Source organism: Ostrea edulis, chromosome 8 (assembly GCF_947568905.1).
Source record: "Ostrea edulis chromosome 8, xbOstEdul1.1, whole genome shotgun sequence".
In the NCBI taxonomy this organism is placed as follows: Eukaryota; Metazoa; Mollusca; class Bivalvia; order Ostreida; family Ostreidae; genus Ostrea; species Ostrea edulis.
This window is the reverse complement of record NC_079171.1, coordinates 59,995,803-60,021,253: the sequence shown is the minus strand read 5'-3', so window position 1 is coordinate 60,021,253 and position 25,451 is coordinate 59,995,803. Positions and strand designations below refer to the sequence as shown.

General features: G+C 35.1%; 1 protein-coding gene across 1 annotated transcript in view; it reads left to right on the top strand.

The window, feature by feature from the left end:
- The window catches only part of LOC125660814 (uncharacterized), a 29,798-nt gene extending 4,362 nt beyond the window's left edge, over positions 1-25,436 (top strand). The window contains exons 2-17 of the mRNA XM_056147749.1: positions 887-1,105; positions 1,656-1,793; positions 6,399-6,533; positions 6,677-6,811; positions 9,356-9,493; positions 11,315-11,353; positions 11,466-11,765; positions 15,942-16,160; positions 16,254-16,498; positions 16,700-16,837; positions 19,654-19,788; positions 21,497-21,671; positions 22,251-22,385; positions 23,468-23,605; positions 23,987-24,025; positions 24,113-25,436. Of these exons, the coding sequence (XP_056003724.1) occupies positions 887-1,105; positions 1,656-1,793; positions 6,399-6,533; positions 6,677-6,811; positions 9,356-9,493; positions 11,315-11,353; positions 11,466-11,765; positions 15,942-16,160; positions 16,254-16,498; positions 16,700-16,837; positions 19,654-19,788; positions 21,497-21,671; positions 22,251-22,385; positions 23,468-23,605; positions 23,987-24,025; positions 24,113-24,420 (2,636 nt within the window). The 3' untranslated portion in view covers positions 24,421-25,436. The remainder of the gene's footprint in view (positions 1-886; positions 1,106-1,655; positions 1,794-6,398; positions 6,534-6,676; positions 6,812-9,355; positions 9,494-11,314; positions 11,354-11,465; positions 11,766-15,941; positions 16,161-16,253; positions 16,499-16,699; positions 16,838-19,653; positions 19,789-21,496; positions 21,672-22,250; positions 22,386-23,467; positions 23,606-23,986; positions 24,026-24,112) is intronic.
- Positions 25,437-25,451: the final 15 nt, after the last annotated feature.

Genomic DNA, 25,451 nt, shown 5'->3' with positions numbered 1-25,451 from the left:
ACTGAAATGCATGTGGATGCTACTATTTGCGACGAACTGTGAAAGTTTCGGTAAGTTATATATACCTCCCTCCGTCGTTTTCTCTCTCGTGTGTGTTTCTATTAAGGTGACGAAAGTACTCTTCCAATACACATTCGTGGGAAGACTGTTTCTTAGTAATTGATCGAAAATAATTTACATAAAGATACAGATATCTCGACTGCGAAAGCTAGTTTGTGTCATAAAACAATTAAACTAATGAAATAATATTATTTAAAAAAAAAACGGCCATTGTGAACACACATGCAACTGCTAATTAGTTTTAATCGAATGGTTAATACGTATCGCCCCCTATACTGTTGATTATGGACGGTGACGAGACGAAGATTCGTCGTCGATATCATCACAAACTATTCTTAAAATGTTTGCGAATATTTAGTTTTATCAAATGTGATAACGAAACAAACATTTCAGCGTGTACTTTTATCTATAGTTATCAGGTCTTGTATCTACCTGTTTTCTTAAATTGAATACCGTAACGCAGATTAAACGGCGGTGTATCTCGTGAATATGATCATTAACAATTATAAATTCTTAGGATTATCTCCACTGTTTTTCTTCTTGCGGATAAAACATAAATCCATAATCCTACCCCCCCCCCAAAAAAAAAAAATCAAATCTACGATATAACTAAAATGCGGAGGGATTTTATGTTCTGTCAAACAAAAATTCTAAATCAACGAAAATATTATTGAGATTAATCCATACTGATGCAACAATATGCCAGGAGATTGCGTGCAGCTCTGTTGAATTACATTTAAACAGACGACATCAATGCACATGCCAGAAGTATTCATTTACAATTCGCAAACGATTAGTAATGAACCACGACTTCTATATTTTCTAGTCAATTTGGTCTATGATGAAAACTTGAGAGGAACAGCGACAATGAGTGCGATTCCTTACAGGGGCCAGGGAGCTGTTAATGCAATAGACGGAGATACAGGCATCCACCATCCATGTACCAGTATTGACGTATCGGGGGAATATGAACATGTTTGGTGGAAAGTGTGGATGCAGAGGACTTTCAACGTTGCTGAACTCAAGATTTATTTTGAAGCTACAAGTAAGGTATTTTGTAAATAAAGAAAAAAACTCTATCAACAGAACACAGCACTCATCCTAACATGTTTTATCATGATTTCTTTCAGCGATATATCGGTCAGCAGGTTTTTCAATATACGTGTATGATATTGAGTCGTACATACCTCCTAATAATGAAACAGGAAGACTGGTTTACCAACACGATCCAGCTACCGGTTGTCCTCCAACTATCATGACTATAATTGTGAATAGAACAACACAGGGCATCGCTTTCTATAACACTAGACATAGGGCCCTAAACTCTACGTGTACCCAGAATCCCAGAAAAAAAGGTGGTAGAGATTTGTGAAGTTAATGTACTGGGTACGTCTCTCTCTCTCTCTCTCTCTCTCTCTCTCTCTCTCTCTCTCTCTCTCTCTCTCTCTTATATATAATGCTCCTATCAATACCGCAATGTAGTAATTACACAAGTAATGATTCTCTCAAACTGACACTCTACACTTACTAGGTCATTATAAAAAATGCCTGGACAATAAAAGACAGGTGACATATTATCATATTTTTATTGCTAGGTTGTGATGCAACGCGATATAATGAACGTTGTTCTCATGTATGTGACAGAAGATGTCTCAATCAACACTGTGATACCTATACTGGTGAATGCATATATGGCTGTAGTGAAGCACATCGTTCTGGACCGTATTGTGCAGGTATTGTTGGGTTTTATGTTTTAAACAGAAATATTTCAAATGCCTATGGAGGTATATTAGTGTCAACATTTTGTTCTAAGAAATTTTACAAATATTGTTTTTGGTTTCTCATTAACATCTTCATACTATATATTTGTTCTAAAAATCTTATTTCAATCTTTTGCTTAGTTTCCTTTTTATTTCAAGAATTGTGTTTTTTTAAACAACCTTTATTCTATTTATTTCATATCAATTTCATTTGAACATTTCTGATTAGCCATTTTTGCTTATGTTTACAATCCTAATTTAAAATTTTGTTAATACGATTTTATTGCAATGTTTTTGTTCTTCATATTTGTTTTTCTTATCCTATTCCGATTAAGTCAAGTCGCTCATATTTGTCTCATTCTCTTCATATATAATAGTATATTTCGATCCATTTTATCACGTTATAAGTGTTTTTTCCGTTTACTAAAGAGAGAAAAACCCGGTATTAGATTCATGTTCAGTTTACCGACGGTAAGGTATAAATCTATTAATTAGGGAGTATTTATTTTGATGTATATCGTCAAATGCCTTTAGGCTTTTAAGTATCAAAATTATTCAAATGTTTAGTATTCAATGTTTCCTTATATTGCGTGCAATCAAATAGTAAGGCAAAAATAGAAGACCAAGTTAGCTGTTAAACTAACAGACAGGCAGCATATACAGGTCGACTTTATTTGGGCCACTGTCGTTACATCTGTCCCCAGACAAAATGTTCACTATGGTATTAGTCACCAATCAGAAATTCTGAGACAAAACAAGATATAAACAGCCGGATTAGTGAGTTGTTCTTTGGTCTGTTTTCTGCATTTTCCCTACGTTTTAGATGAGACTGAAAAGAGCATACAAACGAGATGTTGTAACATTGCATTTAAACGGTCATCTAAACGTTTGATTAAATGGGGGGATGCAGACATTGATTTTGTCAAACTTTAGCTCAGTTGTGATCTCTGGAAACATTTCCCGAAAAGAGATACCAACCCGAAGAATGAAAAAGGAAGGCGTGTTCGTGAAATGCTATCTCTTGCATGGTAACTAAGAACCTCCCCAATGTCACAAACGTTAGTACCAATAGAAAGGTTCTGTTAAAAGAAATTCACACATTATTATTATTATTATTTTATTCATTTATAAAGCGCAAAATCAATTATAGTACAATGTTTGCGCTAATAGTCATACACTAATAAAAAATCTGCAAGACCTATAAACAATAGAAAGAATTAAATTAAAACATGGTAGTAAAATGACGAAGTGGTTGAATTTGAGTTGACAAGATACAATTGGCATATAGGTATTCGTATGCTGGATCAAATTCGGTTTGCAAGAGCTTGCACATGGGATCTTTGATATTACTCTGAATTTTACATCCACAGGGCATGTTCATTCACGCTTGATCAAAAGTGTTTTAGGTTCTTGGACAATGCTCCATGTGCATCAAGCTCTCGAAGTTCCAGTGGCAGTTTATTCCACAATTGTGGACCTAGTGTTTTTATCGCTCTTGTATCGTATTTGTTTGACGACTTCTTCACTACCAGTAGTTGCCATTGGTCGGATGCTGATATCAAGGTCATATGTGGTTGGTAAACAGGACATAGCTCTCTCATGTATGCTGGTGCTGAGAAAGAGTGTAGTTACATGTATTTATGTATGGTTTTCAGCACTTTAAACACAATACGTTGATTTACCGGCAGCCAGTGTAGTTGTTGAATTAACCGGCACAATATGTTATCTGTAGCATGTTCTTGTGAGACAACGTGCAGCGTTGTTCTGAGCCACTTGTAGTCGGTACATGGGGCGATCGGTCATGTCAAGCAGGAGGACATTGTGATAGTCAAGGTGGGATATGACTTTTGCATTGATGACCCTCACACACGCTTCCTGGGTGAGATGGTGTTTCACCTTGGATATTCTCCTGATGTTGAAGTACATCTTCCTTACCACGGAGTTGACTTGTATTTCCATTAATAAGGTGTCGTCCAGGGCAGCATCAATGTTTTTAACTGTAGACTTAGGTGTCAATATTGCCTCACCAATCTTCAGACGGATATCCTTCACAAGTTACTGGTTGTGGGCACTAGCAACCACCATAATCTCAGTTTTTCCATCATTTAGTTTAAGTTTGTTCACAGTCATCCAGGTTCGGACACTTGCTATGCATTCCTCCATGATGTTGACTTGATAGGTCCGCTTGGCAGTGTTTTTACACTCAAACGGCTGTAAAGTTGAGTGTCATCTGCGAACCCGTGACGGTTTATGGCATATTGGTTAATAACTCTCCTGAGTGGGAGAAGGCCTACCAGGAAGAGAAGGGGCCGAGAACAGACCCTTGGGGCACTCCGGTGGACAGTGGTACATCTGAGGACACACTGGTGTTGATCTTCACCGTTTGGATGCGGCCATTCAAGTAAGACTGTACCCAACGGAGTGCTGTGTCCGTCAATCCGGCCTCCACACGTAGTCTCTCCAGCAAGAGGTTCAGTTTGGAAACTTCATTATTACAATGGTTCACAGGCTGTGTGAATTTTAGAAACCCTGATTCAAGGTGGTTTACGTAGCGGTAACTTGCTCAAACCTTGAATTGTACACCGTTTCGCTACTTCTGAAACCATTCACCACCCTAGATTCACACATATTAAACACTACTGGAACTATCTTGCCACTAGCTTTACGCAATGCGGGAACCAGTAAAAATTGCTTAGTGTGAATAACCAACCATTTTCTGAAATACCACCACAAAACTGAATCAAGGCTACACACATATTTCGATATTAATTTGTGTTCCTGGAATTTACAAATGGGTTTGGCGAATTCATCCCTTATGCACTGAATGAAATATCTGGAAGCTGAGATGTTACCAATGACATATTAAACAAATTAGACCAGGTTTTATTGTAGATTCAATGACTTATATAAAAAATATCGAATAACAAAACTAACAATATTCAGTTTGGTTGAACAATATGCTATATATACAAACATACTAATATAAACAAGGTATGCTGCAGAGACAGGTATGTTCCCATGGTTATACATGTGTATCATTTATTTCGTAACAGTACCTTAGTGCCGAAGAATTCAAAATATTTAGCAAAGAGCACCTTATATACCCAAAGTAGATTGATCTTTGATAACGTGACCTCAAAATAAATATGAATGACCTACTTTTACTATGTACCAGTGTACCAACATTGATGTATGTCAGCCTTAAAATTCTCAACATATTAATGTGACAATATGTTCCCTAAAATCCATTGGCTTCTTTCACTCCTGATGATGTATCATTGCATCGAGTTTGATATTTGTCAATCAAATAGCTATTGAGAGAATGAGTAAAAAATATCTTCCTATGTCCAGTTGACCCATGCATTTTTACCAAGTGACTTAAAAATCAATAGGGGTCATATATTTCTTACAAAATACAGGTGTAATGAGTTTTATAGAAATTCAGTTTTATATCTGTTAAAATTGGTTCTCAAGGTATTGATTTAGTAGTATATCAATATGTCAAGTTTTACCCTTGACTTTTGAACATGTGACCTCAAAACGAATTGGGGTTAATAACTGCTAAGGGTGTAACTGTGTACCAATTTTGCTATCCGTCAAGCAAAGGGTTCGTAATATATTGAATGGAATTTATCTTCCCATTTCTAGTTTGGTCCTTGCTCTTTGACCCTTTTACCCAAAACTGAATAGGGATCAATTAGTCCTTACTATGCACCATGGCCCTAAGTTTGTTGTCTATATGTCGAACGGGCAGTATCTCCCTATGTCCAGAGTGGATTGATCATTACCTTTATGGCACGAAAATGAAAATGAGAACCTCCTTCTACTTACCACGAAATCGCATATGAAATGAAATTAAGATCAAGTGAATAAATTTCAGAATATAGAGCTTAAAATGGGTGATTTACTAAGATGGTATACATCTTTTTTCTGAAAGACATATAATCTGATAATCAGAGTATTTTACTGCTTTCAGGGGACCGACATCTTATATATATAAAGTTTAAAATCCATCAAACGTAGTACTTTCTATTGATATCGAGAGCACAAATTCAACAACGTCACTTTCTACAATATGTCGGCTTTAAATAGTTGAAAAGTTATGCTTTCACAAAAGAAAACAAAAACTTTCTGTCAAAGAGAGATGACTTCAACCAACATTCAATTCTAAGAATGCTTAATTCAAATGGGAAAAAAAATATGTGTATTCCGTTATAAAATTTATATAGTTCTTATATTTCTCAACTGATTCAATACACAAGAGCGTGTTCTGTGTATGACCTTTTTTTTCTCAATAGAGGCAAACTACTGCTCATTTTATAGTTTGGGATTTACCATCAAACTAAGACTAACAAAAAAACTGTGTTATATTTTCGATGTGTTATATTAATGCATGTAATATGCATATCCACCGTAAGCTACGCTTGCTTGAATTACATAGCTATGCTATTATAATGTTATATCGGTTTAAGCAGCTTTTATGTGCTTGACACGTATCAGAAATCGAATCATATCTTAAATTATATTGGTAGAAATGCAGTCTGTATATCGATATGATCTATTCAGAATAATTCACAGAATGCGATAACAGACATTACTTGAGTGACTGTAGCGGTTTATGTGGACACTGTAAAAATGGGGGCCGATGTCACAACATCACAGGAAATTGTATTCATGGATGTCAATCCAACTGGCAGGAACCTTTTTGCCGAGGTAAACCAGATTCACAATCGGTAAATTATACATACATATCAACATTGATCCATATATATAAATACATACATACATGCATACATCTATCATGAAACACAAATAATTATGAGGAAACTGTATTTTCTACCCTATATTGGTTATAGAATGTGATGACAAACACTTTAAAAGAGATTGTAGCGGTTTATGTGGACACTGTAAGAATGGAGACCGATGCCACAACATCACAGGAAATTGTACTCGTGGATGTCAACCAAACTGGCAGAAACCTTTTTGTCAAGGTAAGCCGATCATTTTCATATCGAATAAAAAGCCGAAGACAGCGCTTATACATTTCTAATTGGCAATTGAATGAATGGAACAAACGCTTGTTGCATATGAGTAAACCTTCCCATGCGTATTTACTCAAAAACGAGAATTCATTAAGACTGTATCGGCTTTGATTACTGCATGTGAGTATTTGCTATCATATGATCAAGAATTTAGTTGAAACAACCTTGATTTATGTAAAAAAAAAAAAAACAAAAAAAAAAAAAAAACCCAACAACTATGATTATGTATTGGACACTCGTGTATTGGTTGAAGTTGTTTTGTATGAAGCATGTTCTTTCTTAATCTTATCGATTTCATTGATTGATAATACCATAGTAGATTGGTCATTTTCAGATACCTATACGCATTTTAATTATTTGTTCAAAAGCAAATACCCATTGACAATACATTTGTTTTGATAATTCAGTGGGTAAAGTAAGTTTTCAACGGGAGAGGCTCGGGACTATCGAAAAAAAATGTTTACTAATAAAATATACAAATCAAGAGCTTGGCGAACACGGACACCTGAACGTACTAGATGTAGGATCAGGTGCAGGATCATCCACCGCCAACTGATAAGCACGATAAGTCGTAGGTTGAAATACAATTACCCCTAAATTACATTTCAGTGAATCGGTTTTGGGAAACACAAATATTAAGTGTAAAAAATCGGGAGTGATATTATTTGAAAATTGAAGGCCGAAACAAAGTTCGATGGATTGCACTAGTCGTAATTGGTTCTTAAATCGAGACAGGCTACTAACAAACAAATTGATATTACAGGGTTTTCAACGGTATCGTTTAATGTCCGCATTTTGCAAACTCTATGGTTGCTATAACGATCTAGTTTGTCAATACAATCTATATCTGGGTAAAATGCTGTCTGACGTGTTTTATACCGATTGTTAGTTCGTTCTTGACACATTGATTTTGACTACGAGTTACTGCGTTTACCTGATGAAGATATGGGACTCACGGCGGATGTGACCGGTCGAAAAGAGGTATTTAGTCCTCCGAAGCACCTGATTCGACCTCTGGTATATTCAGGGCTCCGTGATTGCTTTATTCTCTATCTTACATTGTTGATGGAATATATGAGATTGATCAATGTTCGTTATCTCCACTACACATCCATATGTTGTAGCGACTACAGTGTACATGTAGTGATCGTTACCAAACTCAGAAGTTAATTACATTGACGCGCCTGCTCTGTTGTCCTTATTATGCTATGCATATCACATGGTTTTCTTTAGAACTTCTGGCAAAAATACATTCTTTTCTGTTCTTTTCAGGGTGTAACCCTTACAAGTACGGATCCATCCGTGTGCTTGTTTGTGTTTAAAGCATGCAATTCTTAATATGTATATATATTGACCTGACTGTATTTTGGTTGTGCTTACAAAATATAGCATTTACAAATAAGGACCTAACTGTGTGCATGGTTGTGTTCAGAGAGTGTAAACGCAACAGACATGGGCCTTACTGTGATGTTTTGTGTTTAGAGTATGGATCTAACTATGTTTACATATTTTACAGAGTGTAAATTATAAATTTATGCTTGGCGACGTTTCCTGTGTGTAAATCCCACACTTATGAACCAAACTGTGTTTGGTTGTGTTCACCCGCATTGTTTGTAACATATACAAGTATGAACTTAGCTATATGGTTGATTTTGTTTATCTTTTTAGTTCCTACAGATATAAACCTAAATGTGTGTATGATTGTTTTTACAGAGTGTAGTATTTACAAGTATGGACCTAATTGTGTCTCTGATTGTGTTTCCAAAGTGCAGCCCTTATAATTATGGATCTAACCGTGTGTTTGATTGTGTTTACAGAGTACAGGCCTCACAGGTATGGACCTAACTGTGTTTTTGGTTGTGTATACAGTGCGCAGTCCGTACAAGTATGGATCTAACTGTGTGTTTGATTGTGTTTACAGAGTATAGGCCTCACAGGTATGGACCTAACTGTGTTTTTGGTTGTGTATACAGTGCGCAGTCCGTACAAGTATGGATCTAACTGTGTGTTGAATTGTGTTTACAGTATGCAGCCCTTACAAGTATGAACCTAACTGTGTGTTGAATTGTGTTTACAGTATGCAGTCCTTACAAGTATGGACCTAACTGTGTGTTGAATTGTGTTTACAGTATGCAGCCCTTACAAGTATGGACCTAACTGTGTGTTGAATTGTGTTTACAGTATGCAGCCCTTACAAGTATGGATCTAACTGTGTGTTGAATTGTGTTTACAGTATGCAGCCCTTACAAGTATGGATCTAACTGTGTTTTGAATTGTGTTTACAGTATGCAGTCCTTACAAGTATGGACCTAACTGTGTGTTGAATTGTGTTTACAGTATGCAGTCCTTACAAGTATGGACCAAACTGTGTGTTGAATTGTGTTTACAGTATGCAGCCCTTAAAAGTATGGACCTAACTGTGTGTTGAATTGTGTTTACAGTATGCAGCCCTTACAAGTATGTACCTAACTGTGTGTTGAATTGTGTTTACAGTATGCAGCCCTTACAAGTATGGACCTAACTGTGTATTTGATTGCGGACATTGTAAAGATGGGCGTCCTTGTTCAACAGGGAATGGAAGTTGTCTTAATAGTTGTGAAGAGGGTTGGAGAGGAGCATTATGTTTGATGGGTCGGTAATATTCTAAAATGTGTTCTGATGTATATTGGAATATATTACAGAATATATACGTATTTTAAAACTTGAAAACATAAAACACACAATCTCTCAATTTTTTACCTTGCAAGTTCAACAGAAGGGGATTGAAACGCTTTTTAAATAGGTCAACTAATCGGCTGATTATTATAAAGATCAAAGAAAGGCCGCGTGTAGTATTCTGATATAATCTCATTATTAGTATATATTTATTGTATGATAGTGAGGGTGATATGAATATTTAGTCACCCAAAAAATATCATATTTCCCGAAGGCAACACCCGAATATGATTTTTCTTGGGTAAATAAACCTTCAGATCTCCATAACATCCATGTAATGAATTGTTTTATCATACCGAAACAAGGCAAGACTACAAAAATGCATTTGAAATTGGAGTCCGATCATCCATACATTATTTTGAGCTGAGATTGTCCTAAAGGTAACACCGTGCCGTCAACGTATTAGAAGGTACAAGCAACGAAATACAGTGATATGATAAGCAGTTTTTGTATTTCCATTCTCTTTGAATGATGATTTACTTGCTTGTTTTTGTATTTACCAACACAAGGCGATTTTTAAAGTGTGTATCAGATACCACATATGTTGTGCCTTTCAAAATTATGAAAGTACAGTGACTCACCTTATTGTGACGTCACAGTAAACTTCGTCCACCTTGACGTTAATTTTTTGGAAAGTGGACGAGACTGCCTAAGGGGTAAATGTGATGGGGAGATATGATGTTTGAGAGGGAGATATGAAGTTTTATCATCATCCTTGTTCCACTACTGTCTAGACCAATCAGATTACGTGTTGCATAGAATTTTCATACTGAAGTATAACAAATATATGCATAATCAGTGTTCCTAGTTATATGCACATGGCAAGAAACAAGGCGCTATATAAATTTACCTTTCGTATGTGTGTATAGTTTTGGTTGAGTTGTGCTGGGGTATTTAGCATTCACAGCAAATCAGGAAAAATACATCGCATTCATGTTGATTTAACTCTTCAACATCTAACAAAATCCTTAACATGCCTTTCAATATGAATCGTACTTCCATATCACTTCCTAATCACTAACAACACATGTGTAGGAATCTGTCGTGGCGAGAGAACCCTTACAGCCGATTAGAAGCAATATGCGACACGATGTGTCCATTCTCTTACCTGTCTAGAACATTATCACTTGTATGTTTATAAATCGTAGTGCATTGTTTTATGTAGTGACCTCCTTTGTTTCACATTCGCTGACACGTTGGCTTTTATAACATGCTTTGACATTGGACGCCATCCTGCCAAAGATTGGACTTCATTTTCTCAATTGAACTGTATTTGTTCATTAACATATATCGTGTTTTATTTTTAGCTGTCAATGTTATGTTTACCAAGTGGTTTATAATTATAATTGATGGATTTAATTCCCAAAACCAACACTTATTAATTTAAATATGCTGGTAAAGTTAGATTATAAATTATCTGTTCCTAGCAAAAGGGACCCTTATGTATGTTAATGCTAAAGTATGAAGTATAGGGAACATTCCTCAAAATATTAGAGCAATGTTGATAGCCGTTAAAATATTACAGTTAATCAAAGATGACAACCAACTTGTGATTAGTAATTATGACCTTTTTCTTTATGCAAACAATGACGTCACATATTCTCATTATGAAGCTTTATAAAAAAAACATTGTTGGATGAAATAAGTCTTTTTTGCTAGGAATGGTTCAAAGGATCTTTTATTTTCTTGCAATTTTACACATGTACTTCGATCATTTGAATTATACTTCCCTTTTAGCATCGTCCGAATCGGTTAGTCGGGGGCTCACTGACGTCGGTAAGGCATTCATTGATTTCATCTTTATTATTTTTATTGCCATTGATTTCTTTTTAGTATTATAGAATAAACAGCCTGAGTGTTATGTTTAATGTTCCATTTCAAAACGCAGATAAAAGTCCCGTCACCGGATTGTACGTAGCTATTGGAGTCTTAGCAACACTTCTTGCCATAACCTTCACAGTTCTAGCATATCTAATCCGACAACAGAGATACCAACCCTCACCGCAACATGACAATAAACCACCACTGATATTTGTAAATCATAGGGAAATGGTGAAAACGCATGGTTACGATAAACCGGGCGTCAGAGATGCAGACAACTGCCTAGAACTATTACCCGCTGTCACTGACTATCCGCAAGAGAAAGAACACGTCACAGACTCCGACTACATTCACGCAGCACTTCGATAACAACGGAATCGCAGAGTTAACAAACATGTACCCTCAACATGAAGATAACTACATTTGTTTTAACAAAACAAACATGAAAGGACCAAATTAGAGATCTCCATTACTACAAAGAGAAAAAGAAAACCCACACCTATAGCAGATACGAAATTACGTACGAAATTGGTTGAAATGATTGATATTTCAAGCGTTCATTATTCTAATATGTCTAATGTGGGATTTGCATTCACTTTTTTTAGTTCCATGAACATGTATGTAAGTTTTAGTGCTAAATTACGTATGAATAATGAGTTATATTAATTGGGGTTTCAACAATCGCAATTGAAGTAAGATATTACCAATATTAACGCAGCCTCGTATTCGACCATCAGTTAAAGCCAGGACTCCGTCTTGTTAGCTTGGAATCGCTGTAGCTTAGTATTTAATAAAATGAAATGTTATTCTTGATATTACCAATTAAAAATCCCGATACTCGTTTCATGTTATTTCAAATGAGTGATACATCAGGGAAATATTAACTGCTGTGAAGGAGAAACGAATTATGCTACAACATACATCGTGAGTGGTGTAAATCAAATGTGTATTCTGAAGAAATTCTACATTACTGCTAGTATATTTTAGATCACAAATCTTTTCTACAATCAACAACATAAATACTTGCGACTTTTCCATACTTGACCTCACTTTCAATGGACTTGAGAATGGCAGGATTGAGACAAACATACTTTCTACATCTTCAAGGACTTTTATATAGCAATTTACTACCATAGCCCTCGAATTAATCTACATGCCCACTAATTGAGTCATTCGTCAACTGACTGTACAATATCCAGTTTGAAGTTCAGTTATGCATAGGGAAAAGCTTTTTTTGTCAACTTTTTTGGCAGCTGATCGATGCTAAATTTGGTTAGGGCAGTAGAGAAACATCCCCACAGTTGAATGGTACTCGCTTCAAACGTGTTTACATTGTATTTACATCGGGAGAAGAATGAGAGTGGATTTCCTTGCCGAACATGTCACGTTCAATATCACAACTCGTGAAACAGTAACGGTAGAAGTTGGCATAATAGGTAGAATAAACATTAACATTATCATAAATCATATATAAATTAGCAACAGCTAGAAAACGACTTTTGAAAGCATTTAGTAAAACATAATTCCTTTTTTTTTTATCATTTTTAGTTTTGGGCAAATCTAAACCCTTATTTACATCCTGTTGTCTTAATTTCCTGTTATTTGTAAAGCAGAGTTGTTCATGATTTATTTTGCTTATTTACATTATTTGATCACTTTATTGACTTAACGTTGAAATAAAACACAATATGTTATAGACAAGGGAATACTCATTACACGTTATCTCCCTGCGATAAGGTATATATACACATGACATTAAACATAGATCAATGACCTCAACACCGGAAATTAAAAGTGTTTAAAGTTGGATGTAATTGTCTTAAAATGTGGATGTTGAAATGCATATGGATGCTGCTATGTGCGACAAATTCTAAATGTTTTCGTAAGGAATGTCTTTTTCTCTTTCCATCTCTCTCTCTCTCTCTCTGTCTCTGTCTGTCTCTGTCTCTCTGTCTCTGTCTCTCTCTCTCTCTCTCTCTCTCTCTCTCTCTCTCTCTCTCTCTCTCTCATTTCTATTATCATGAACAAAGCATTCGTCTCAGAGCGGATTTTAGGGGATTCAGTTTTTTTCTTAAGCATCACGTCAACTTTATGCTAAATAACTTAAGGATACCACAAGCTAGGCATCGGCATGATTAGTTTAAAATGTGAGAAAAATAGTGATAATAAAACACTTAAACCAATGCAATAATGATGTTAAAAGTTTTATGTGATCATTGTGAACACGTATGCAAATGTCAATCAGTTCTGATCAACTACTTAATATATATAGCCCGTCTGCTGTTGCATATGGTCTTTTAATCGTTGGTTTAATCATGGAGAGTTAGTTTAAACGAAATACAGAAATTTATCAGCATTTTAATACGCCTTTACACTCATTGTATGATATGATATCCTTGGACGAATTTGGCTTCACTTGTTTGGCACGCTGTTTTTGGCTATATTTAGATCTAAAACTTCATAGTTATTTCGGATTTCAAACATTTCGGTTGAGCATCACTAAAGAGACATTATTTGTTGAAATTGGCATCTGGTGCATCAAAATTGGTACCATATAAGTTTTACATGAGGCATTAGGTTTCGTATTCACCTTTAATTGAAAAAATGCTCACTTTGATGATTTGGTAATTTTAGCAAAAAATGTTTTTAACAATAATTATCGCAATGCATGGAAACTATCACTAGTAATGAGAAGGTCTTCCGTTGGACCACTTCCGGTACCCAGCTTTCTGTTTGTACGATAATCATTAAAATGTATTAGAGAATTTACCTTGAGAAAAATAAAAATTATGTGATCAAAAATTTCCCTCATTTATCGTAACTTTCGATAACGACCGGAAGTAGGATTTAAATATGTTTCCCCAAAATCACTGCGACTCTTTACTGGTTATATTTTCTGAAAATTTCCCATCTCTATCTGGAAAGGCTCTCTGCACAATGAAGTAGACTAATGGAAACGGAATACATTAATTATGTCCAAACCGTTACCATAGACATGGAAGGTACACGGTTGTCTGTCACATATGTAGGATTGGTATTCAATTTCCATTTTTATCTTACATACCACCCCAGGTATGGTACTGATGCATTTAAGATGTCTTCTTGACATGACCTGTATAGTTATTGACCAGGAAGATATCCGATAATCATGGGATATGTTTTATTCATTCATTGCTCGCTTCTCACGGAAGTATTAACATATGTGGAGGAGATGTATCTACTGCATTGTGCGATCACATACCCCAGAAGTGGTTCAAATCAAATGTGGATTCTACAAAAAAGAAAAAAAAATAATTAAAAAAACAACATTTTGTAAAAGTTAGCTGACAAGACATCTTAAATCAGCAACATCTGTACGTCTTAATTTTCAACACTTCGCACGATCATTGATCGTAATGAATTAAGGACAACACTTTTTGACAGTTTCTTCCACAAAAATTGATAAAAATAAAAACATCACTCTGATTCCACGCAAAAAATATTATGAAGTTGGTATTTAAATATGTTGAATCTGAAGTTCATGTTTAAAATTCTGGAGTCCTTATATGACCATAACTTTGGTGATCAGATCTTTCAATAGTCTTTTGGAATTTCCATGTGCACGAATTCTACCCCGTCATTAGCTGAATTGTTTTTATATTCTTATGAGGCAGAACAAAATAATCTCGCCATGATCTTTAACTCGGAATACAGGTATGGCAAAGTTTTATCTATCAATAATAATCATTTTCATCCGTATGTCGGTTCGATGCATCCTAGCAAACTCGTTATAAAAGACATCACAGTCTTCCACATCTGATTCGTACTTAGATATTTCATTAATAATGGATACTAACGACAAACTCAACTTTTTGACATATGGGATGAATTCAGCTTCTCTATCGTGAATGTCTGATATTGATAAAGCAATATTATATTATCATCTGCATGTTGTATTAATGCATCTAAATCAAGTCGATAAACAGGAGTTTGTTCTGCGTATGATCAGATCTTAATTTGAGACAGACCAGTGAGGAACAAATTGATGTTACAGTATTTTAACAGTCTCGTTTACAATCAACATTTAGCAATTTCTACAGTCCTTACAATGATCTAGTTTGCCGACACAATATGTCATTCAGTCATACGCTGCCTGTTTTGTCTCATATTTAGACTACACATCACCTTGTTTTTCTGATGAAGATATAAGACTTGCAGCGGATATGGCCGGTCGACAAGGGATGTATCTTTCCTAATAGGTACCTCATTCCTCCTCTGGTTTGTCCAACTCTTCATGTTGTATTACTCATGGGAGTTATGACATTGCTCACAGTTCGTTCTCTACATTGTTTCACCGGGAAACATGTTTACTGTTGAGCACACATCTGGTGGAATTGTAGGATATTTTACGTCAAGAATTGTTACTCAACATGAATGTTGTTCGGAATACTCCCGATACATGTACTGTGATACATACTAGAGTAGAACGTACACATATGTTTTTCAGACACCTTTTACATTTTGTGAATTATGAGTACTGACATTGAACTTCTATATTTTCTAGTTAATTTGGTTCTTAATTCAAGTCTGAGAGGGAATGCGACGATGAATGAGATAGCTTTCTATGGTCAGGGAGCTTTCAATGCAATTGATGGAGACACAGGTGTCCACAAACCATGCGCCGCTATGGACGTATCAGGGGGATACGGAAGTATCTGGTGGAAAGTGTGGCTGCAGAAGATTGTCAACATTGCTGAATTAAAGATCTACTTTCAGCCTGCTAGTAAGTTATCTAATAGGAAAACAATATCTATTGAAGAGAATAGAACATTCATGACTAGTATGGTCTTAAATGATTTTAAATTATTCGTTTTAGCGATATATCGGTCCACAGGGTTTTCAATATACGTGTATGACAATGAGTCCTACATCCCTCCTAGTGATGTGTCAGGAAGACTGGTGTATCAACACGATCCAACTACTGGTTGCCCGCCATCACGAATGACCATAGTTGTAAATAGAACAGCACAAGGCATAGCTTACTATAACACTAGACAGAGGGCAATAAACTCCCCATGCATTGACAAAAGTCCAGACATAAAAGTGGTTGTCATTTGCGAAGTCAGTGTGCTGGGTACGTCTCTCTCTCTCTTTCTTTCTTTCTCTCTCTCTCTCTCTCTCTCTCTCTCTCTCTCTCTCTCTCTCTCTCTCTCTCTCTCTCTCTCTCTCTCTCTCTCTGAGTTGTTTGATTGAGGAAGATTGAAATATTTCCTTGACTAGACATCGAGTAAAGTAACACAAAGTTACATTGTGTATTGTTAGGTTGTGATGCTACACGGTATGGTCGAAATTGCACGCATGTGTGTGATGAAAGCTGCCAAAACCAGCAATGTGATGTATACAATGGTGAATGTAAATATGGCTGTAGTAATCCGAATCGGTATGGAGCCCATTGTGCAGGTAGAGCTGGAATTTTACTTTCTAGAAGGTTGCATTTAAAATGCATATAAGGATATGCCAACAAATTGCTTGGACATTATTTTGAGTAATGTTTTTCTGATTTTGTTTCTTCGTAATCTTCGTTCTATATATCTTATTCCACATGTGTTTCAATATCGCCTGTTTCTGTTAAATTTCGTGGTATTTTTTAAAATTATTTTTTAAGAATTGAGCTTCTGTTTTTCTTTTTATCATATTTGTTTCGATTCTATATATTATTTTTTTTTTTACAATTTTAATTCAAAGTTTTCGATTATCTTTATAATAGTTTGATATTATTGGTATAACAGTCTTCTTTTCATATTCTTTTTTTTTTTTTTGGTGTACATAATTTGTTTCTGTTTCCTTATCTTATTTCGATTTGAAAACATTTTTTTCTTAAACTGTTAATTCTGAGAAATTATTTTCAAAGCTATATCATGGGAAACAAGTATAAAACACCGCTATTAACTCTAGTGGATTTGGGGTTCCCGGTGTATAATTCAGAATCACAATTAATTCTAGTATATTACGGGTGTCCGGTATATAATTCAGTAATTACTGTTGACTGTAGTAGATCAAAATGGACTGGTTCACGATTTTTAAACAAAATATTTTTTTTTATTTTTTTGTTTGTTAAATATTGAAAGTATATAAATTCATTTCAAAAATTAAGGATGATCTCCCTCATACATAGCTATTATCCTTAGACGAATTTGACTCCACTTTTTTGACACGCTGTTTTTGGCTATAATAGCTCTACAACTTCATTGTTATTTTGGATTTCAAACATTTCGGTTGAGCATCACTGAAGAGACATTATTTGTCGAAATGCGCATCTGGTGCATCAAAATTGGTACAGTATACGTTTTACATTATGACTCCTGGGTCGAGGTCTCTGTAGGTGGACTGTTAGTCCCCGAGGGTCTCTACAGCCCAGTAGCTAAGTACTTCGATATTAGCTCGAAAATATGGATGTATATTTAATTGCTGTTATAAAATTTAGAAATTCATTTCAAAATTAAGGATTATATCCCTCATGCATAGCTCTTATCCTTAGACGAATTTTACTCCACTTTTTTGGCACGCTGTTTTTGGCTATAATAGCTCTAAAACTTCATTGTTATTTCGGATTTCAAACATTTCGGTTGAGCGTCACTAAAGAGACATTATTTGTCGAAATGCGCATCTGGTGCATCAAAATTGGTACCGTATAAGTTTTACATAACTCATTTAATGTTGATAATCAAAATTTTGACCTTCTGAATGCAAGAATAAAAGCTATAGTTTAGGCTTAAATATGTGTTATATAAACAAAGACTCGAGTATTTTTATGTATACAAATAAACAGGTGAAATAATAATTTTGTAATATCAAGCATCTTAATTTTGCATAGTTGCACATTTTAACTTTTGAATGACACATTTCACCCGAAGAATGCTTGAAATGTGAAAATTATAATAAACTTAGATCGATGTCAATTTATTTTGAAAATTTCGTAAACAATAACATACCACAATCTTTGTTTACAAAGCAAATAATGAACTCTCTAAAATCAGCTTCTGTAATAATGTGTGACCTTATTTTTTATGTGAAATCTTTTAAACAGAATAGAGAGTAGATTTTGATCATTAAAAATGAAAAATAGAATTATGGGAAAAATTGTGAATCAGTCCCTTTAAGGGTTCCCGGTGCATATTTCAGGAATCACTATTAACTCTAGAAGATTGGGGGTTTCCGGTGTATAATTAAGGGATCACTTTTTTATTTCATTCATATAAATTAGTATATGTATATCCATATTATTTGTTTGTAAAGTCAGTTTCAATTTACGACTACCGGCCTTAAGCTCCAAAAGTAAGTCAAATAGCGATATTAAGATATTGTCAAAACCTAGCCGACACTCACATTAGGATTGCTGGAAACAATTCTTGAAAATGGAGACCAACCACCAAAAAGACAGAAAAAAGAAAGTGAAATGTTTCGCCTCGAGGGGCAGCAAATAGTAAATCAAACGTCAAAGTCACTATGTCAGATACTTCAGTAAAACAGGTCAGGTCACACGATTATATGTAATATATCAACCTTATAATCTAGAACGTAAAGGTATAAAGAGAGTTAAACTTTCAAGCAATGAAACACATGCAAACAGTGAAAAAAAGTTATGCCCGTTCGTCGATATGGAGACATGAAGAAGGACACAAACCCAACAAACAAGGACATTACTTTATAGCATGTGAAAAAGTGCAAATTGTATTGCATTTTTCACAAATATTTACACTGTCGCTGTAAATTATCTTTTTAATATATCCATAGGTAGATGCCTACGCGTCGTTAATCTGTTTTATCAAAGGTGAAGGTAACTAACAGTGCTTAAACCATCTGATCCCGACTCCCATCAGTGTGTCAATAAATGCCTAACAATCGGTATGAAACACGCCGGATAACATTCAACCCAATGACAGACTAAATCATTATAACGACCGTAGGATTAATGTATGGTGTAGTAGATAACATTTGTCTGATTTCTGTACACATACCCTAATCCTTCGATATTATGCCAAAATTGCTGACGTACAAATGTTAGGGGGGGTCACTGTAGGCATATATGTACAAATAGGTATCCTTCTTTAATGGTTGACTGTTGGCTGTCCAAAAAAAGCAGAACTTGATAATGTGATGTAGGATATTACAGCCAATTTATTCAACCATCATTGTAAACTCAATTATATTATTACAATTATCACGGTTTGAATGTGTCCTTATACGACTGTATTCATTTATTTTATTGTTTATAGAATGTCATAGCAAACATTACAAGAATGACTGTAGCGGGTTATGTGGACACTGTAAGGATGGAGAGCGATGTCACAACTTCACTGGGCATTGTAATAATGGGTGTCAACCAAATTGGCAGGGATCTTTCTGTCGAGGTAAACAGATAGTATTAATATATATTCTATATATACCTACCTACATACCTGTCTACCTACCCACGTTTCTACTTGCTTACCTATCTACAACAGAGTAAGATGTGTTTAAAATATGTGCCAACTTGTTTAAAATGTGTGCCAATTTGATGTCTTTTTACTACGATTTGTCTAGGAACTAAGTTATAGCTTAGTTTATTTAGGTGTTTTAGAATTTGATCTTTTTATATTATTAATCAATATCTTGATAACATTAAAGCCTATCTGGATTAATGCGTTGCGTGTTCTATTAAGATAGTTGTTGAATTGATTTGTGATAGGTGTACTGGAATAATAACAGGGAAATAATACGTTATTATGGTCATTGTTATCAGTATATTACTTAAACTATCGTGAATGCAGCCAATGACAGATCGAAATTCAAATTCAATTACCTTTAAACACATCATATTTATTATTTAATTGAGATGGCTTTTTGACGATGGGGATTTATCATATAGTATTTTACAAAAAAAATCTGTCAAATCTGCAGCGTATGTCTTTTTAAAGATTGTAATAGTTAATTCCAATAAGTCACCTTGGGGGGACTCGTGAGATTGCATGTCTATGGTATCAGTGTCTTTTAAATCCTTTTTTACCAAATTATGAAATGTTCTGAGAAGGATAGTTTGTGCGCATGACGATCTCACTTGGTGACTGGTTTTATCACCTGTGTTTCTCTTTTCTATGTTACTGGACATGTATATTGCACTGCCTGTTAAACTCAAATACAAAGAAATAAAGACCGCTAGCGTGTTAATTTCAAGGTTTTTTTTCTCTGATTATCATTTAAATAGCATGCAGTTCGAAACACAAACCTGATGAATGTTGGATATATACGGTTTTACAAAACAAATATGACGAAGAGGGAGACCGAGTGAAAGAAAATAAAGATAACCAAAAAATAGTATGAGTTAGAGAATTAAACATCACGGCGCAGACAGCGCTGCAAAGGGTATCCGTTGGCAAAGAAGTTGATGTATACGTAAGGTTGGATATATCTGACAAGTCAATTCTACTACGTTGAAAATATATGAGTTTGTACTCGAAACAAAGAGACAGAGGGAAACGCCAAGATTTACAATTATGTATATACTGACCTTTTCAGAGAAAATAGATGTATTTGATCAATGTTTGTGATAAAATGCAATCAATCACAATGACAAAATCATCCGTCAACTGATCTTAGTAAAATAATTTTAGTGGCATGTTCGTCAAAATTTGAAAACACGTTTAGATGAAATGAAGTTCAGAAGTTTTGGGAAGTCACAGATATTTTAGATACCCAAACAATCTGTCTCATCAAACACTTTTTTGGTTAAATCTCACTAGCAGTTTGTTTAAACGTTCGGATTCTGATAAGGAAAATTCTTGAAAGCTTCAGTCTTCCCATATTCACAATCACTCGACGATTCTACATTTGCTCTAAGATGAATGTATTTATGAGGTAGGAATGTTTTCTACTTGTACTTATTGCAAGACCACAATCCTCTCTTTAGTGAATGCTTTTAGTTTTTAAAGAAACAAAAACCCGGAGAAGCCGCATACACAACCTTAATAACATACCAGACTAGAATTTGTCAAGATTGTGTCAAGTATCATACAAATGAACATCATACTGATGCTAAAAGAAAAAGAAAAACCGGTGTTCCACTATTGTTTTTCGATATAGAGATACCGTGTAAAACTCCTCTACCCAATATTGTTTATAGAATGTGATAGCAATCATTACAATAGTGACTGTAGCGGGTTATGTGGACACTGTAAGGATGGAGAACTATGTCACAGCATCACAGGACATTGTATTCATGGATGTCGACCCAACTGGCAAGGACCCTTATGTCGAGGTAAATCTACCATTTTAACAAATTTTATATAGAACTAAGATATACACCCACTCATCCATCCATCCATCCATCTATCAGGTTAACCATCTACCATTTCTTTCATCCATCTATCCATCAATTCATCCATCCATGTGTATATATACATATATTCATGTATACATGCATACTAGCGTGCATGCTTACATGTATACCAATAGATGATATACATACATACATGCATATACGTACGTGGATAAGAATAATACTCATAAATACACATATAAATGTATTTCTGTGGTGTGGCATGGTTCTCTATCCTTACAGTGTCCACATGATACCCTACATTTGATCTATATGATTCAAAAAGTTGTAACAGTCAGAGAAGCTGGCCCGTGTATTGAAACCGCTCATCACGCCCACTTGTTATAATTTAATTCCCGGCTTACCTGGTATTGAAATATAGATAGCAACGGAAAATAAAACGTCACAGAGTATTTACAATAATACATGAGAGGAATAAACTCTTTTACGAATACATCTGGTTCTATGCTATTCGATATTGATGTCGATTCTGTTAAATTTGTATTATCTACATCTTAGAATGTGAAGTCGGGTTTTATGGTCCAGGTTGTTCCCAGTCGTGTGGACACTGTAAGACAGGAACGCTCTGTAATAACGTGACAGGGACGTGTCCAACAGGATGTAAGGATCAGTGGAGCGGATCTAAATGTGACGGTAAGAGAATATGATTGATACCTTTTCATGCTTAGGATCATGTCAATGCGATTTCTTTGTCATACTATCATTCCTCACGATGCGGTGCACCAAGTCCTCAAATCTGATAGCCCTCTATTTCTTTACATTGTTTCGTTACACACCTTTACTTCAAATAGTACCCCACAAGGAGTCGTCTGAATGGTTTATAGAAAGTAATAAATGATTACGCAGAAATAATCTTTAGGTGAATCAAACATTTCCGTTACCAAGTAAACCCAGGTGACCACTTACAATTAGTTGTGGTCCGTCTTCCGTTACCAATTGAACATTTTCAACTTCTTAACTACCGTTCCAATTCTTTTCCAAATTTGATATGGAGCACCTTTGGAGCAAAGGGGGGTATGAATTGTAAATTTCAGGACTTTTGCAGGACTATTGCATCCCTTGGGCCTTAGAGGCGGCGAAAATGTGACGGAATCAAATTTCAAAAATCTTCACACCACATGTGCTTAGTCCTCATAGACACCTGAATCCCACCTCTGATGTGTCCAGGGGTCCATGTTTGTCCAACTATCTATTTTGTATTGCTTATGGGAGTTATGTGATTGATCACTTTTCGTTATATTCACCTTATATGGGTTAGAAAAACTAAATGCATTGTGATATAGAGAAGGAAAGCCAATAATACAATTTTAAAGTTTCTGATCCCTGGAGTAGGGGCTCTGACTTCAGGGAGGGGTCAGGCTTAGTATATATAGTGTTTTGTAAAAAATATAGATACATGTACTACCTTTGCTACTAAATTGAAACAATTTGTTGTCTATAGAGCTTGCCGGTAAAATGTCTTCCTTTACAGTTTTCCTCACTGTGCAAATCTTACAAGTATATACCTAACTATGTTTACCGTATGTATTTGCTACAGATATAAACCTAACTTTGTGTTTGATTACTTTTACAGCGTGCAATCCTTACAAGTATGTACCTAACTGTAGGTTTGTTTGCTTTTACAGTGTGCATCCCTTAATGGTATATATATAACTATGTTTACCGTATGCAGTTCCTACAGATATAAATCTAACGGTATTTGATTGCTTTTCCAGTGTGCAGCTCTTACAAATATGGACCCAACTGTAAGCTTGATTGCGGGCATTGCAAAGATGGACGTCCTTGTTCGGCAGAAAATGGTAGTTGTACCAATGGTTGTAAAGAGGGGTGGAAAGGCATATCTTGCTTGACAGGTTGGCAATGCTTTGGTACTAAATACTTTGCAATTTGAAATAAGTATAAATTATGTGATACACAATGAGTCATTTTACAAATACTACAAAATCGATACTTTCAAAACATACAAGTGTGAATTATAATATCATAATTAGTAAGTAAAGTCGGTTATATTCGTATGGGACACATGGGATAATTGTAAAAAAAGAACTACTGTTGTTAATTGAAACTTTGAACAAATACATTCATAAATATGACAAATATCAAAGAATGTTGAAAGGTATTTAAAAGAAAATCGGTAATTTGGAAGCGAATAGCTTAATGGAAATATAAATGGAAAGGAGTAAGTTTTGAAACATATATTTTAATCTTTACATGGATTATTCCGTTTATTATAGCATTGACCAGATCGGATAGATTGGGAGTCATTAAAACTGGTAAGACATATAAAATGCTAGCTTTATTTAATCATTATAAAATGAAGAGAACACCCGTTTGCACATATTTCTAATTTTCTTCCTCAGATAACATCCCCGCCACTGGATTGTACGTAACAATTGGAGTCTTATCAACAGTTTTTGTCATTTCTGTGATTTTGAACGGGGTCCTATTACGTATAGTCCGAAAACAGGGAAAACACTCACCACCGCCTCATGATAGCCAGCCACAGTATTCTGTAAATCATATCCAAATGGAGGAAACGCATGCTTACGACAAACTAGGAGTCAGAAGTATAGGAGACTATCAGGAACTCTCACCCGTTGTCACGGACCAACCTCCGGAAGAGAGACATCTGTCAGACTCAAACTATATTAATTCAACATTACGATAAAAGAGAAATTAGAGTTTCCAAATACACTATTTTGATATTTACTGTCATCCATTTTCGTCTGTTGTCGTCTGTCATCATTTTCAGGTTCTCTTAAACTACTAAGCATTTCTTTACCAAATCTAATGGATAGCATGTGTAGGGGAAATGGAAATCAAATTGTGAAACTTATTATCCCACTCCCAGGGGCCATGTATTTCGAGTAAAACCTATAAACCTGTACACATTGATACAATATTTAAAACATTCTTCTCTACTCCTAAACGTCTAGCTGAAAAATTCAGTACATGACTAAAATGAACAAGGGTGTATATGCCGAAATTGTCACAGAGTCAGGGATTGTGATGCTAGGGTTGGACTTTATTCGTCATAAGTTGCAGGGATTGTTTAAGAATCTTCTTTGATAATGGACAGATCAACATATTTGGAGTGTATTCCTTACATGTTATGCTTCAACATGTCCATCATCATTGGAAAATAATTTGTGTTAACTGCAGTGATTGAATTTGAAAAGTGTGTGTACTGTGAACATTTTGTTTGAACGTTTTCTGGCTAATCAACTGATTGTGAATTCTATGATCCACTATTTCGGGATTCCGGGGTCCTGAAAGTTTTTTTTGCGCATATGCATGTCAATTGTTACCGATATTTGTCAAGTGCTCATCGAATATATACGTTGTATTATCACAAGATTCCGTCGATAGTTCGATGTTGATTCAAACTGAACTCATTCTCGTACGACGTAATTAAAATCCAACATCCCGGAAGTTATCCGTTTACTCGAGGAACTGACAATTAGTGATATATTGACTTGAAATGATTTGATTTTAAGTACTGGTAATTAAAATTATGCTATTTATTTGACTGTTTAATTATTGATTTACATGTTTAATTGAGTTACTGTAATTTTGATGTTGTATGCCATTGTTTTGTCCATGCCATGTAATTTATTTACATTGCCAATATTACGTTAACAATTACAAAGTTTATATGATAACTTGATTAATGTTTCATCTGCTCTCCATGTTTTATGA